Source organism: Acipenser ruthenus, chromosome 8 (genome assembly GCF_902713425.1).
Source record: "Acipenser ruthenus chromosome 8, fAciRut3.2 maternal haplotype, whole genome shotgun sequence".
Taxonomy (NCBI): Eukaryota; Metazoa; Chordata; class Actinopteri; order Acipenseriformes; family Acipenseridae; genus Acipenser; species Acipenser ruthenus.
This window is the reverse complement of record NC_081196.1, coordinates 25609091-25625706: the sequence shown is the minus strand read 5'-3', so window position 1 is coordinate 25625706 and position 16616 is coordinate 25609091. Positions and strand designations below refer to the sequence as shown.

The following is a 16616-nucleotide window of genomic DNA, read 5'->3' as shown; positions in this document are numbered from 1 at the left end:
CGACATAGGACTGTAAAGGGTTAAGTTTAACGGATTAATACAATCATTTTAGATTTCTTTTCAGTTTACATCTAAAAATACCTTTGACCACCCTGCTAGTAATAGTAGGTTTTTCACTTTGTCCAGCAGTACTCCTCTCTCTACTACTTTTACAGCAGGGGTAGATTTCCAAAGTGCTCATATTATTTTTGACTTTGACTATTTTTGACATATTCTTCAATGAACATGTTATTAAAAAGGTTGAAATTTACTTTAAATGACATTTTGTTACAAATAACACTGTTGGTGTGATATTGCTTGATTTGTTTTGTAATGCGGTGTGAAAGAGATCGAATGATTCTTGGTTATAGATCTCCCTCCCGACCTGTGAGGGTGCTGTATACAAGGAACAGAGTACCCTGGACTAAATGGCATGACACATTTATCCTTAGGTTAAGTGGAAGTCGGCCCTCTAGAAAAGGGGCGAAGCTACAGTACCCAAACTCAATGACCCGAACGAGAAGCGGCGTGGCATCCGCAGGATTGGAGGAGTGGATGCACTTGTTATCCTAGGGGTCATGGCGGAGGGTATAAAGGGGTTGTAGTGTAAGTAATCTGTTCCTTTTGTAAATGGTTAGACAGACCTAAAAGGAGAGCCCTGTGATTGCTGAAACTGTGAGTGTTTGTTTTGTGTTTGTCCGTGTAAGTAATTGTTTGTCTGTTGATTATAGGACTACCCCTAACACGCTCCGGAGCTGTAGCGTAAGCCAGCACCAACTCGGACATAATCACTTTCACCCCTTCATTCACGGAGGACTGTCTTGCACTACTAGCACTAATTTCACTGTCACTAAAAACTGTGTTTGTGTTCTGTGTTTAGTGTGGGTGTGTTAAAAGACTGGACTTTTTGGTTATGGGTCAAACCCGGGGATTTACAAATACCGAGTGAAGTAGGGATTATAAGCTTAACAAACTAACGACTAAGCAGGGTGTGTATATAGACATTACACCAGCTGCAGCCACCAGATAACATGTGATGTGAAGAATACCAGGAGCCGAAACCAACCGTGGGCTGTGTACCTGATAAGCTGCATGCAAGGGCAGAGGGAGAACTACCCCAGAGCCAAGTACAGAAACTTCCAAAAAGTTCGTCTTAGACAGCCCCTGCGGCAGAAGCAGCACCAATCGCTAAATGACAAATGGACTCACACACCTATGCGGCAAACTTTAACCAACAAGCGGTACTAATTGTGCAATGACAATGAGGTATAAGTAACGTTGCAGGTATAGACAGTGTCGAACCAGGGGACTTCTTTGACCTGAAAAAAGAAACAAGGACCAGGGGTCACAAATGGAGATTAGATAAAGGGGCATTCAGAACAGAAAATAGGAGGCACTTTTTTGCACAGAGAATTGTGAGGGTCTGGAACCAACTCCCCAGTAATGTTGTTGAAGCTGACACCCTGGGATCCTTCAAGAAGCTGCTTGATGAGATTCTAGGATCAATAAGCTACTAACAACCAAACGAGCAAGATGGGCTGAATGGCCTCCTCTTGTTTGTAAACTTTCTTATGTTCTTTCTTATGTTCTTCTGTTGCAAACTGTTGTTCTGAGAGCTTGCCTTGTGGAATGCCTCTCGTGTAATCTCCCAGGCTCGTGATTAAAGCTTTTCCTTACTACAAAGACAACTGACTGGTGTAAATTTATTTCCCCTACATCAACTGGCGCTGCGAGCAGGGTATTCCCCCATCCAAGGTTCCGTGGTGAAAGTGACAGACGGCTAGAAAGAGGGTAAGTACCTTTGTTATTTGCCCTCTGTCTGCTCATTGGTTACTCGGTGGATTGTGGAATACCTAAGAACTATTGTTAAAAGGGGGAACCCACCGGCGTTGCATTTGTGTCAGTAGGGTGTTCTTGTTGTTATTGTCTAGACAGATTGGTATCAGCGTCTGACGGGATTGGGACACTAAGGGGGAGCTCTCCATTCGTGGGTGAAATAGACCACATGGATCGGCACTCGTAAGAGTGTCAAGGGAAATCTGAAACAGGGTTTCCATTTTTGTTTTATGTGGAGTCGGAACTTGTTGTTTGTCTGATTGGTTCTGTATTGATCAATCGCCGTTTGCAATTGTAACGTTACAGCATGTCAACTTGAATAAGGAAAAGAGACTTGGCCAGTCTCAGGGTACATATTGGCAAAATTAGAGAAAGTTAAAACTAAAATGGAAAAGGAGGGCTGGTCTCCTGACCTGCCCTTGGAGGTCAGTTTGGGAAAATACAAAGAACAATAAAACTGATAAGGGGATGTGGCAAAGTGCCCCCCCTGTGTATGTTATGTTACGTGTTGTGTGTAAATGTTGGTGTATAGGCATTGGTACACGGGATATAAGCGGTCTGTGTTTCACGTGTGTGTAAATTGTATATTTGTATTTAGGCACGGGGATGGCACATCACATCACGTGCAAGTAAAAAGTAATATGTGAGCACGGGGAATTGCACTTTAATTAATTCACGTGCAGTTGTACCGAGATTCCAATTGAATGATTTACTAGCAATCGAATCTCGGTACAACTGCATAAAAGCTGCATGTTTTCACTCACTGGGGGTTGGTGTTCGGTGAGTGGAGAACGGGTTAGGAGACGGAGGGTATTATAAAGTAAAATAATAGTAAAAGAAGCTCACCGTGTTTGTCTGTGTAGTTCGTTTTGTTTGTCTGTTTATTTTGGCTCAAGTGCCGTGTCCTGTTTTGTGTTCTGTTTGTTAAACCTTTTTATTTATTTGTTATTAAACGCTGAGTGCAACCATCGCACTCAGTTTCTCTCATCATCACCGTCTGTCTGTGTGTTTCTCTCTCTGGTCTGAGTTCCTCCCTGCAGCCGTCTTTGTCACAGGGGACCATTATTGTAATAAATGAATATAAGAAAATAACCAGGTCAGAGAGAAAATGATGAGATCAAATATAAAAACATGCAGATGGAAGTGACAGATAAACGCAAAGTACAGCGTTTAGAGGGTCAGTTTAAGTCACTAGAAAAAGAAAAAGTGGAAGTTACAAGGTAAAAAAAAAAAAAAAAAGACGAGTGGGACTAAAATGTGCACGTTTAATTGGCGCAGTTAACGCACTTGAGTCGAGTGAAGACGATCCTAACTGGGATTATATCGATTACGAAGCAAGTAAATATGAGAGTGACATGTATGGGGGATCGTTTGCAAGCGCCCCCCCATCCCCCGTACAGGAACTAGGCGCAGTAGTTAATGCAGCTAACAACCGCATTGAGTGGCACCGACCCAATGGCCACAAAGGATCGCACAGCACGTCAACAGCATACTGCGCCACCATACAGCCCCCTGCACAAATATTCAACCGCAATTGGAAACAAGAGGGGCTGTACGGCTACATATGTAGCATGTTCCCCAACGTATGGTCTACACACAAAAACGACTACGGATTAGTACAGGGGGGAACCTATAACGGTCTCAGGACCCCGCCATAAACCACACAGGCAATACACGATCAACAGTGCAACAGTGTTTGCCACTCCTCCTATTTTTGTGTCGTCTGCAAATTTAACAAGTTTGCTTACTATACCAGAATCTAAATCATTAATGTAGATTAGGAATAGCAGAGGAGCTAATACTGATCCCTGTGGTACACCACTGGTTACCTTGCTCCATTTTGAGGTTTCTCCTCTAATCAGTACATTCTGTTTTCTACATGTTAACCACTCCCTAATCCATGTGCATGCATTTCCTTGAATCCCTACTGCATTCAGTTTGAGAATTAATCTTTTATTGCAATTATCCATTGTCAATGTTGCATCCTCAAAAAAGTCAAGCAGGTTAGTTAGACACGATCTCCCTTTCCTAAAACCATGCTGACTGTCTCCCAGGATATTGTTACCATATAGGCAATTTTCCATTTTAGATCTTACTATAGTTTCCATAAGTTTACATACAATAGAAGTCAGGCTTATTGCTCTGTAGTTACCTGGTTCGGTTTTGTCTAACTTTTTGTGGATCGGTATTACGTTTGCAATTTTCCAGTCTGTCGGTACAACCCGTGTCAAGAGACTGTTGCATAATCTTGGTTAGCGGTTTGTAAATAATTTCTTTCATTTCTTTGAGTACTATTGGGAGGATATCATCCGGCCCAGGGGATTTGTTTATTTTAAGAGCTCCTAGTCCCTTTAACACTTCTGCCTCTGTTATGCTAAAGTTATTTAAAATTGGCTAGGAACAGGTCGACATGTGGGGCATGTTGTCCGTGTCCTCCTTTGTAAAAACCTGTGAAAAGTAATCATTTAATATATTAGCTTTTTTTTCTTCATCTATGATTTTGCCATTTGTGTCTCTTAGACATTTAACCTCCTCTTTGAATGTTCTCATGCTGTTATAATATTGGAAAAACATTTTGGAATTGGCTTTAGCCACCTTAGCAATATTGATTTCTATCTCTCTCTTGGCCTTTCTAACTTCCTTTTTGACTTGTGTTTGTAGTTCCAAGTACTCTTTCTGTGTACTTTGTTTTTGGTCCCTTTTAAACGCTCTGTAAAGTGCCTTTTTTTGCTGAATTTTTTTTTTTAATTGATCTATTAAACCATTTTGGCCATTTTGTTTCAGATTTGTCTACTTTTGGGATGTAATTGTTTTGCACCTCTAGTACTACATTTTTAAAAACAGCCATCCTTTTTCTGTGGATGTTTTCCCTATTTTACTCCAATCTACTGCTGTTGGTCTCTGTTTCATAGTTTGCTTTTCTAAAATTGTAAACCTTAGCTTTAGTCATTACTTTTAGGGTTTTAAAAATCACTTCAAATGAGACCATGTTGTGGTCTGAGTTTGCCAATGGCTCTCTGACCTGTTTTAGTTATTCTGTCTTCGTTATTTGAAAAGACTAAAATCAAGGCATGCCTCCCCTCTAGTCGGTGCCTTGACAAATTGCGTTAGGAAGCAGTCATTTGCAATTTCGTCCATCGTGCTCCCCACCGGGTTCTCCCATTTTATACGGGGGAAGTTGAGTATGGCTTCTCCTTTTCTACATGTATTTCGAATGTCATTGTATAACAGTTTATTTTGCTCTTGAATTTGGCGGTCTATAGCATGCTCCTATTATTATGCCCTTTGAATTTTTGTCCATTATTCTGACCCATATTGATTCTGCATTGTTTTCTTTGTCCTGTTATTTTGTAATTAAGTTTTTATTGAAAAATTATATACAAAGTGAACAGAAAGAATGGAAAAATTTCCCCCCACACCCCCCAGCCACACCCCCCAGCCACACCCCCCCCCCACACCCCCCAGCCACACCCCCCCCACACCCCCCAGCCACACACCCCAGCCACACACCCCCCCACCTGGATTCTTAGATGCTCCAAAAACACTACCCCACACTGCTTCCCAATCTATAGTCCCTCCCCACTGCGCTATATCCTTCTCCCATAGCTTTGAACAAGAGAGAGGAGCACGGGAGTGTGCGGTGAGATGCTTATATATATGGGAGACTAAGACCTTAGGTGCTGCCCCCAGGACCCAATCCACAACTGGGTGATGGATTAAGTTGGAGCCCCAGGGAACCCCATATGTTTTTAAAGCAGATCTCAGTCTAAAATAAAAAACAAAGAGGTACTAGGGATACTATAACGAGAAACTAGGTCCTGGAACTCTAGGATAGACTCCTGACCGGCTACATCGTTCAACACGTTTATACCCCTCCGGGCCCACGAGTCCAAGGAAAGGGGTTTACCACCAGATAAAATATTAACATTGTTCCAAATGGGCAAATGTCTGTGCCACTTAATTTTAAGACCCAAAGTTCTTTCCACTGCCCGAAAGGTTTGCACAGTGTATGATTAAGGGGCCATAGTGCAGGGAACACCTTTTGTAAGTAAGACCAGAGAACAGTACATCTTGTATTCTAATTGGTGATAATATTTCCTGTTCTATCTCCTTCCAGGATGAGTGTACAGTTGGGTTCATCCAGTGGTTTAGTGTACGTAGTAAGAAAGACCAGTGATAACATTTTAAATTTGGACAGGCCCAACCGCCTTGTGCTTTATTGCGTTGTAATAAAGACCATTTAATACGAGGGTGTTTACCATTCCAGACAAGTTTTCTCAACAAGGAATCAAGTTTCGACGAGTTTTGAGTTTCGAGTGGAAGTGGGTTGTTGAGGATTTGTGGCACACTCTACAACCCAGTTTCTCAGAGACGTCGGATTCAGTGGCCAAGAGTTGCGTCGCTCAGTGAAGAACTTATCTGAAGCAGCAGAGAGGAGCAGCAACTGGCTGTGGTTGAGACGGAAAGATTCTGGCTGGGGATCTCAAGCACAATAGAAAGAAAGAAACGCTGATGAACAGGTAAGTAAGCTGGGCTGAGTTGAGTGGCGGACGGAGGGGGATGATGCTGGGACGCCAGAATCACCGTCGAGCCCTCTTGAGGTGTCATGGGCTAGTCGACGAAACACTGAGGATGGAAGGTGCCCACTTGAAGACCCCAGAGATGTACCCTATTTAGCTCAATCCAGACGGTTGTCATGCTGATGCGCTGGGGAGGCCGCATTGTGGTTGATCCCCGGAGCCAGCGCCAGGGAGGCAAAATAAGCTGATCCCTGGAGCCAGCATTACACTTCAGCTATTAACACCAGACAGAAGGATATCTACATCATCATATGGAAGGAAACGTAAATGGATGGAGACACATATGGATCACATTAGTTTACTGTAAAGCTACGTCTAAGTTGGTGCTTATCTTGGCGAGAGCCGAGTTCAAATCAGCATGAAGTTTTAACATCTACTCTCGTGTAATGGAAATCGTTCTATCTCCTTCCAGGATGAGTGTACAGTTGGGTTCATCCAGTGGTTTAGTGTACGTAGTAAGAAAGACCAGTGATAACATTTTAAATTTGGACAGGCCCAACCACCTTGTGCTTTATTGCGTTGTAATAAAGACCATTTAATACGAGGGTGTTTACCATTCCAGACAAATTTTCTCAACAAGGAATCGAGTTTTGACCAGTAGCCCACCGGTGGAGGCAATGGGAGCATTGAACTAATAAAATTAATACGGGGGAGAATATTCATTTTAATCGAGGCAATACAGGCAGGAACAGATGCTGGTAGTAGCGTCCATCTGTTCAAATCCCCCTCAATTTTTTTATCGCTTTTGTGTAATTATTTTTACCAATTGTTGATATGGAGGGACGTATCTCAATGCCCAAATAAGTTACTTGATGTGAAACTGGAATGGTGGGGGGGATATTAACTCTGCCTGCCTCCGCGTTGAGTAGCATTAACACTGATTTCGACCAGTTAATTTTATAACCAGCTATTAAACCAAAATCTTCAAAAATCTGAAGTATATTCGGAAGAGAGCGCTCTAAATCGGACACATATAAAAGTGTGTCATCGGCGTATAGTGAAATTGAGTGGCAGGACGATCCAATTTTTACTGGTGAAACTAAGGAGCTTTGGCGGATAAATTGGGCTAAGGGCACCCTTGTCTGGATCCACGAAAGATACTAAATAAGTCTGAAAAGATTCCACCTGTGGAAACTCTAGTGGAAGGGTTAGAGTACAGAACTTGTATCATTCTAATAAAATTTGGACCAAAAGCAAATTTCTTTAAAACACACCATAAATACTGCTATTCCAAACGGTCGAAAGCTTTTTCAGCATCAAGAAATAAAAGCCCACTCAGTGAATTCAATTTTTCAGCTTCAGCAATAACATGTAATAAGCGACGGATATTGTCGGATGCTAATCGACCCTTAATAAAGCCGGTTTGGTCAGGATTAATCAAACCATTGATAACTTTCTCCAAACGGAGAACAATAACCCAAGCGTACATTTTAATGTCTGCACTGATTAAGGAAATAGGCCTGTAACTTGCGCATTCCTGGGGATTCTTGCCTGGTTTAGGGAGCAGGGTAATTAGTGCAGTATTAGAGTCTCGGTGAAAACAACCCTTTGCGATTGCAGAATTTATGGTGGATAACCAGATTGGGCCCAGAGTATCCCACAAAGCTAGATATAGTTCAGCCGGCAAACCGTCGATCCCAGGGGAGCTGCCTTTTTTAGTGGTTTTTACAGCTTGATGTAATTCGTCTATTGAGATTGGAGAATCTAGCTGCTCTGCCTCCTCTGAGGAGATATTAGGAATATTCAAATCCTGTAGAAAGGCTTGGCAATGGTCAGGGGAGGGCTGTTTGTCAGAGCAGTATAATTTTGCAAAAAAGGATTTAAATGTTTTGTTAACCCTTTGCGGTCCATTGTTGGACCTGGTCCGACATTGCAATTATTCCTATCAGGTCCATTGTCGGACCCTGTCCGACATCATTATAGAAACGCAAAAAACGGGTTTTAGTCATTTTTTCTCCGGAAAAAGCCGAGAAAACCATTCAATGGCCGAGTGGGAACGACAGGAGCCGAGACAAGTCGAAAAAAAAAAAAAAAAAAAAAAAACGGGCCTTTTAAACCCGTTTCACTGTGAAAAAAAATACTTTTAAACAGTGCGTCTAAAATTAACTGTGCATGTGAAAATAAATTAGACCTGGCGTGCCTGATGCGCATTTAATAAATGGACCGCAAAGGGTTAATATCTTTTGGGTTTGAAGTAGGGCCCTTCACCGGGCATTTAATCGATTGAATATTACATCTGCCTTCTTGACGCTTAAGAGTTAGGGCAAGGAAGCGGCTTGGTCGACTTCCCTCAGAGTAATACTTATGTTTGGTGATATGCCTAAGAAACTCAACTCGCTGCCTTAATAGATTATTTAGTTCTGCCTTTTCTGCCTTTAACTTAAGTTCGGTATCCCTGGTGTAATTAGATTTCAGAGCCTTTTCCAGTTTACTACAACTTAGCTCTAATTCTTTGTCCTGTTTTAATACCTGGGCTTCAAGACTATTTCTTATGTATAGTGCTACCCCTCCGCCTCTTCTGCCCTGCCTGTCTTTCCTATACAGTGTGTACCCACTAATATTATATTCGTCTCCATCACCCTCAGACAACCAAGTTTCTGTAACACCTATCACATCGTAGTTACTCGTTAGTGCAGTAGCTTCAAGTTCTAACATTTTGTTTCTGAGACTTCTAGCATTAAGATAAATACATTTAATAGTTGTCTTACCTGGGTTGTTGCCCTTGTTTTGATGTGGTCTCCCTTCTGTTTTTTTGTTTTCTCCCCCCTTCCTTTCTAGTTTAAATGCTTCTGGACCTCCCGAAGGATCCTTTCTCCGAGTAGATTAGTTCCCTTTCTGTTTAAGTGCAGTCCGTCCCACCTGTATAGATAGTCCTTGCTGTAGAACGTGCTCCAATGTTCAAGAAAGGTGAAGCCTTCCTGTGTGCATCACGATTTCAGCCATGCATTTTGATTTTGTATTTCCAGCTGTCCATATGGTCCTTTGCAAGGTATCCCAGAAAATACCAGTTTTGGTCTTGTCTTTTAATTTCCTTCATAGCTCTCTGAATTTGTTTTGCAGGGATCTTGGCCTGTCTCTTCCAATGTTGTTTGTACCGATGTGGACGACTATTACCGGGTCGTCTCCTGTTCATTCTAGGAGCCTGTCCACGTTCTCAGTGATGTGCTTGACAGAGGCTCCTGGAAGGCAGCACACTGTTGTAGTAAGGGGGTCCAAACTGCTAACTGAACTAGCTGTGTTTCTCAATATGGATTCCCCAACAATCATGACCTCCCTTCTTTTTGCTGCCTGGCCAGCACTGTTTATAGGGTCCTGGATGTTGTTCCTTTCATTCTCTTGATGTTGGTTTTGGTCATCTAAATGTTGAAGTGGCTCAAATTTGTTGGATGTTTGGATTTCTGGTGGTTGTGCTTGACGAAGTTTCTTTTTTTCCCTGCTTCTGCCTATCTGAACCCAGCTGTTTCGACTCTCTTCCATCTCTCTGGTGGCTTTCAGTCTGCTAGGGGTGCAGTCTTCCATGAATTGTGGGTGTGTCAACTCCTCAAGCTCCTGTTGCTGTCTCATTTCCTCCAGCTCCATTTCTAACAGACTTACTCATTGAAGCAAGTCCTGGATTGTGCGGCACTTTACACAAACTTGGTTGAGCTCCTTTGGGTTTTCTCGGATTTACCCACATCATGCAGTTGTCACAGATTACTGGCTTGAAGACCATGTTTTTTTTTTTTTTTTGGAAGTTCAGTTTAGCTTCTGCAGCTGTCAACCTGCTTTCAAACTGCTTCTAACTGCGCTGTACTTGTCCACGACTGTACTTTTCCCATGCTGTCATTTCCACACTTTATCCTTTATCAATGGAGATTAGATAAAGGGGCATTCAGAACAGAAAATAGGAGGCACTTTTTTACACACAGAATTGTGAGGGTCTGGAACCAACTCCCCAGTAATGTTGTTGAAGCTGACACCCTGGGATTGTTCAAGAAGCTGCTTGATGAGATTCTGGGATCAATAAGCTACTACAACCAAACGAGCAAGATGGGCTGAATGGCCTCCTCTCGTTTGTAAACTTTCTTATGTTCTTATGTCCTTAACACATTAAAGAGAGATTGGTTTTGGCCTGGAATGTCAGGGAGGTAGGGCTCCATTCTGGCCTGCAAGACAAATGGCATGGGCCTTACCAGGTGTTGCTTACCACCGACACAAGCGTGAAACTGGAAGGGGTCACTGGCAGTCAGTGGAAACACTGGTCTCAAGTAAAACCATATCTAACTGCAACTACTTCTGTTTCTTGTGTTCACAGGAAGGCCCGAGGACGATATTAACTACCCTTCTCCTTTCTCCACCAGGCCATCAATGACGCGTGAGCTGCACGGAGGAATGCATCTCGGGAGGATACTGTTGCTCCTGATGGTGAGCGGGGCCTGTGGAGGCCTCCCGTGTGAGGAGACGGACTGGCATTGGCAAACTAACCCTCCACCTCCTGGAGTGCTTCACTTTAACTGCATAACCCAGCAACCGCTCAGCTTCCAAAGAACGTCTCAAGGGAAGTATGGTCAATCATTCACTTACAACTAACCTTAGGACAGAACAGGGCAGTACAATGCCTTCAAACTGAATTGAACACATACACCGACCACCACATACACCGCGAGCACAATGAGGTACACATCTAAATCACTAGCTCCTGGTACCAAGTGAAAAGGTTCTACGGTAGCATGTGGGAGGAGGATTGCATAAGTGAAACGGCAGACAACCCAACTCCAGGTAACAACCTGGGAACATGTTGTCAACCTGTCCGCGGTGATGTAGAACGAATTAATGATACAATAATAAGGGTAAGGTACAACTCAAGCAGCCTACGTACCGTTACTGAGAGCGACACACAGAGCTGATCACGTAGAACCAGGAAGTTACAAATTTCTAGGGGCCGGGTTCCGACTGAGCTCAGACCAGTGGACAGCGGATGGGGCATACCATTGATAACAACAAAATTGCTGGAGGGCGGGGCAAGTGTTAGCCTTAAAACTCCAGGGAATAGTGTCCGATCTATTATCACAACTAATACACCCACTACTGCTCGATCAATAGCACCCGAGTTACCCACTTCTCCCCCATGGGTGTGGGGACATAGATTATCTATGCGGGCGCATCGGCCCACACTGGGACTAGCATTCAATTCGACCTGTTAGCCCAACTGGGAATTCTCCAGCCCGATAAAGCGAGGATGGTCACCTCATTGCCTATTGTTAGAGCCGGGCATGTTACCCGGATAGTAGGAGTGGCATATACTAGCACTGGTACCCAGGGAACGTTGTACACCCAGGATTGTTGCACCCACTCAGACCAGGAGGTGCTATGCACCTGTTCCACCGACTCCATGGCCAGCCTCACCGATCAACCCTGGCACACTGAACTGTTACAAATGAATGAAACAATGTGGTGTATTGCAGGGCCCAATAATTCAATAGAGATCAACGGGAAGGTTTGCCCCTCTGTCGCACCATCAGTGTGCATGGAAGTGCCCCGTCGTGGCATACTCAGCGTTGGGGGGCGCCACCTCTACCGCACGCCCCCCCTCTGAGGTAATCTGACCTGGGACCCTTCGTGGCACCATGGCAACGATGAACTGATTCAGGGGCTGACAGCATTAGAGGAAGAAATAAAGAAAATGGTGGCGGAAGCCAAACAACACATACACCATGCCCAAATGCAGTACACCCACATCACCGACACACTTCAGCAAGCAGACCAAGGGTATCGAACAGCGGAAGTCCAGGCGTGGTAGTCAAGAGCTTGACTTGAAGGGTCAATTGGGGGTGGATTTGGGTTGTGTTCTGTCAAATAATGTGGGGGTGTCAATACTTACGTTCCTGTTGGTACTAGTGCTATATAAGAAACTCTGCTCTAAGCTTAGAACATTACGAATTTTGTACTTGACCAGTCGGGCTCGGGAACTACTTGCAGGGGAAGGTCGTTGTTAACTAACTTATATATGTGTGTGTTATCTCCTTGTCGATTCAGGCACGTCCCGGGACAACAAACCAACTTCAGATGTCCTGACCTTGGCTGCCCACCCTGGGAGGAGCACCAATGTAACTTGTAGTTTTTACCCGCTTCTGTGCTCATGTTGCCTTGCTGCTAGAATCTGTCCAGGGCCTCAGGAACTCACAGCCCGTCGCTTCACTCCTCCCATGGGATGGACCATCGACAGGAGGGACCTGAGTCGAAATTTAAGTTTGTACGCTTTGCTTAAGTAAAGGAACTAGTAAGTAAATGGCCTAATGTATTCCCATGAAGAGCTTAAAGTAATCCTGCTGTATTTTCGACATAAGGTATTGAAGTTTTTGAAATGTTTTGTAGTTATCCCCCCCTGGCACCTGCCCATTAGGGCTGTAACTCAGGTCCAGGGTTCGGGCTTGACCCTCGACCGTAGAAGTTTTATTCCCCCAAATAGGGTTGAAACCTTTTGGAGGAATAACAGGAGGGACTGAAGTAGGGATTTAAGCTTAACAAACTAACCAGGGTGTGTATATAGACATTACACCAGCTGCAGCCACCAGATAATGTGATATGTGATGTGAAGAATACCAGGAGCCGAAACCAACCGTGGGCTGTGTACCTGATAAGCTGCATGCAAGGACAGAGGGAGAACTACCCCAGAGCCAAGTACAGAAACTTCCAGAAAGTTTGTCTTAGACAGCCCCTGCGGCAGAAGCAGCACCAATCACTAAATGACAAATGGACTCACACACCTATGCGGCAAAATTTAACCAATAAGCGGTACTAATTTTGCAATCATGAGGTATAAATAACGTTAAACTGTTGTTCTGAGAGTTTGCCTTGTGGAATACCACTTGTGTAACCTCCCAGGCTCGTGATTAAAGCTTTTCCTTACTACAAAGACAATGGACTGGTGTAAATTTATTTCCCCTACATCACCGAGTGATACACGCCGCTGTATCACTCCACCATTATTATTTACAGATGTTCGCCATAAGGCTCTGGACATTGTTAATAAACCAATAAACACCCTTGCACCTGGAAATCATTGTCTGTCTGTTTTGGTATCCACTCTGCACTGCACTCCTGTATTCACTCACCACTCTGTCACCCGTGGTTACAAACATTCTAAGGGCATTTACTAGGGATTATATCCCTCTAGCTCAGCCAATCAGAGTGCACAGAATCTTTCCAGTGAAGTATAACCTTCCCGGAAAATAACACAAGCACCTCAGAGATGTCTACTGACACTGTAAAACTAAAAAATTATGAAAAGTTTAGTACTGTTTCATCTCTGCCTTACAAAGGCATTTTAATTAGTTATTACCCATTTATTATTACCAAACCTCAGCTAAAGTTGTACTGCAAAAACAAAATATATAATAATGTTATGTACGTTATGTATGGTAACATACAAACAGTTTGGATATGCCAATGCTATAAACAACAAATATACCTAAATCCACATAATATAGCATCTCAAAAGTAACATTTTATCAAGTACGACTGACAGTTTCCAAGATAGTCAATCAAGTAATCATAAATTGTTTAGGCCAACCAATAAGCGGCCACTACATACTGTAAATAGGTTAATGAAGCTTTTTTTTTTTAGATTATTCACCTTAATTGAACTTCATAATAATGAGGCATTTGCTACCTGTCACTCTGTTTATTGCAAAAGTCATTCCTTATTTTATCCACTATAGATGTCCGGGGAAGAATGTTGGTTTTATTCTTCTTTTTGGCATCACTCTCCACCACCACCACAATCAGCCAGTCAACTGTGCTGTAGGTCTTTAACAAATTCTGCCATCTGATGATGTCCTCCTTCACTGCTGCCTTGTAAATCTCTGTATCCTAGGAAACAAAAGAGGCAATGTAGTGAGGCACAACTCTTAGAACATAAGTTTACAAACGAGAGAAGGCCATTCAGCCCATCTTGCTCGTTTGGTTGTTAGTAGCTTATTGATCCCAGAATCTTATCAAGCAGCTTCTTGAAGGATCCCAGGGTGTCAGCTTCAACAACATTACTGGGGAGTTGGTTCCAGACCCTCACAATTCTCTGTGTAAAAAAGTGCCTCCTATTTTCTGTTCTGAATGCCTCTTTATCTAATCTCCATTTGTGACCCCTGGTCCTTGTTTCTTTTTTCAGGTTAAAAAGGTCCTCTGGGTCAACATTGTCTATACCTTTTAGGATTTTCAATGTTTGAATCAGATCACAGCGTAGTCTTCTTTGCTCAAGACTGAAAAGATTCAATTATTTTAGCCTGTCTGCATTGCTCTTCTTTGTACTCTTTCTAGATCAGCAATATCCTTTTTGTAACAAGAAGACCAGAACTGTACACATAAAGTTTTAACATTACTTCCCTTGATTTAAATTCAACACTTCTCACAATATATCCGAGCATCTTGTTGGCCTTTTTTATAGCTTCCCCACTTTGTCTAGATGAAGACATTTCTGAGTCAACATAAACTCCTAGGTCTTTTTCATAGTTCCCTTCTTCAATTTCAGTATCTCCCATATAATATTTATAACGCACATTTTTATTGCCTGCGTGCAGTACTTTACACTTTTCTCTATTAAATGTCATTTGCCATGTGTCTGCCCAGTTCTGAATACTGTCTAGATCATTTTGAATGACCTTTGCTGCTGCAACAGTGTTTGCCACTCCTCCTATTTTTGTGATGTCTGCAAATTTAATAAGTTTGCTTACTATACCAGAATCTAAATCATTAATGTAGATTAGGAATAGCAAAGGACCTAATACTGATCCCTGTGGTACACCACTGGTTACCTCGCTCCATTTTGAGGTTTCTCCTCTAATCAGTACTTTCTGTTTTCTACATGTTAACCACTCCTTAATCCATGTGCATGCATTTCCTTGAATCCCTACTGCGTTCAGGTTTGAGAATTAATCTTTTATGAAGGACTTTGTCAAAAGCTTTCTGGAAATCTAAATAAACCATGTCGTATGCTTTACACATTGTCGATGTTGCATTCTCAAAAAAATCAAGCAGGTTAGTTAGACGCGATCTCCCTTTCCTAAAATCATGCTGACCTGTCAGTGGCTCACTTTGCCAGCTATGTACCAGGTGCTCATCTGCTGTACCATATCAAGTGCAGTGTGAGGCATGCAAGTGAGGTTCCAATACTGTTTGTAGTACTGTATTCAAAATACAAACTGATAGATACATACAGCATCGCAATTAAATTTATTGATTCTACTCCTTGACCAATGTTGGCATGAGGGATGTCACGGTATACCCGTTCACATTTCCACCGTTTTGTTACCATGACCATTTCTCCATACCAAGGTTATCGAGTTCACGGTTTACCGTGATATGTTAAAGGAGTTTACATGATTTGCCCCTATTGGCTCCTAATTGGTGCTTGCTGCTTTACTTGGTACTTATAAGTAAAAAAATAGTGAAGACTTTTGCAATCAAGACTTTTTGGTTTTTTATTTTTAATTACTTTTGAATATTTCTATAATTGTTCTTTCACATTGAAAGTGTAGCTGATGTGTAGATCAGTGAAACAAACTCCTACTTTAATGCATTTTGAACTGTATTTTTTAGGAAGCAGAATGTGAAAAATGTTCAAGGGTGTGAAGACTTTTTCAAGGCACTGATTATATACAGTGGCTGTCAAAAGTATTCACCCCCTTGGACTTTTCCACATTTGATTGTGTTACAACATGGAATCAAAATGGATTTAATTAGGAGTTTTTGCCACTGATCAACACAAAAAAAGTCCATAATGTCAGTGAAAAATAAAATCTACAAATTGTTCTAAATAATTACAAATACAAAACAGAAAATAATTGATTGCATAAGTATTCACCCCCTTGAGTCAATATTTGGTAGAGGCACCTTTGGCAGCAATTACAGCCATGAGTCTATTTGGACAAGTGGCTTTGGCTGTATGTTTGGGGTTATTGTCCTGCTGGAAGATGAATCTTCTCCCGTCCCAGGTCTCTTGCAGACTTCAGCAGGTTTTCCTCCAGGATTTCTCTGTACTTTGCTGCATCCATTTTGCCCTCTATCTTCAATAGCTTTCCGGGCCCTGATGCAGAGAAGCATCCCCATAGCATGAAACTGCCACCACCATGCTTCACGGTAGGGATGGTGTTCTCAGGATGATGTGCGGTGTTAGGCTTGCGCCAAACATAGCGCTTAGCGTTGAGGCCAAAAAGCTCTATTTTGGTCTCATCAGACCATATAATC

At 42.5% G+C, this 16616-nt stretch overlaps 1 protein-coding gene across 3 annotated transcripts in view; it reads right to left on the bottom strand.

Annotated features, from left to right (window-relative positions):
* LOC117406666 (trafficking protein particle complex subunit 10-like) overlaps positions 1 to 16616 on the bottom strand; it is a 153373-nt gene that overhangs the window by 89483 nt on the left and 47274 nt on the right. The window contains exons 1-2 of one of the 3 annotated variants that reach the window (XM_059028753.1): positions 14047 to 14161; positions 9104 to 10540 (exon numbers count right to left, since the gene is read on the bottom strand). Coding sequence is in view for 2 of the 3 variants with exons in the window: in XM_034010877.2 (XP_033866768.2) it covers positions 14047 to 14246 (200 nt within the window). In the remaining variant the exon portion in view is untranslated. Of the gene's footprint in view, positions 1 to 9103; positions 10541 to 14046; positions 14247 to 16616 lie in introns of those variants that run through there. The other 2 variants (XM_034010877.2, XM_059028754.1) reach the window with 2 other exon arrangements.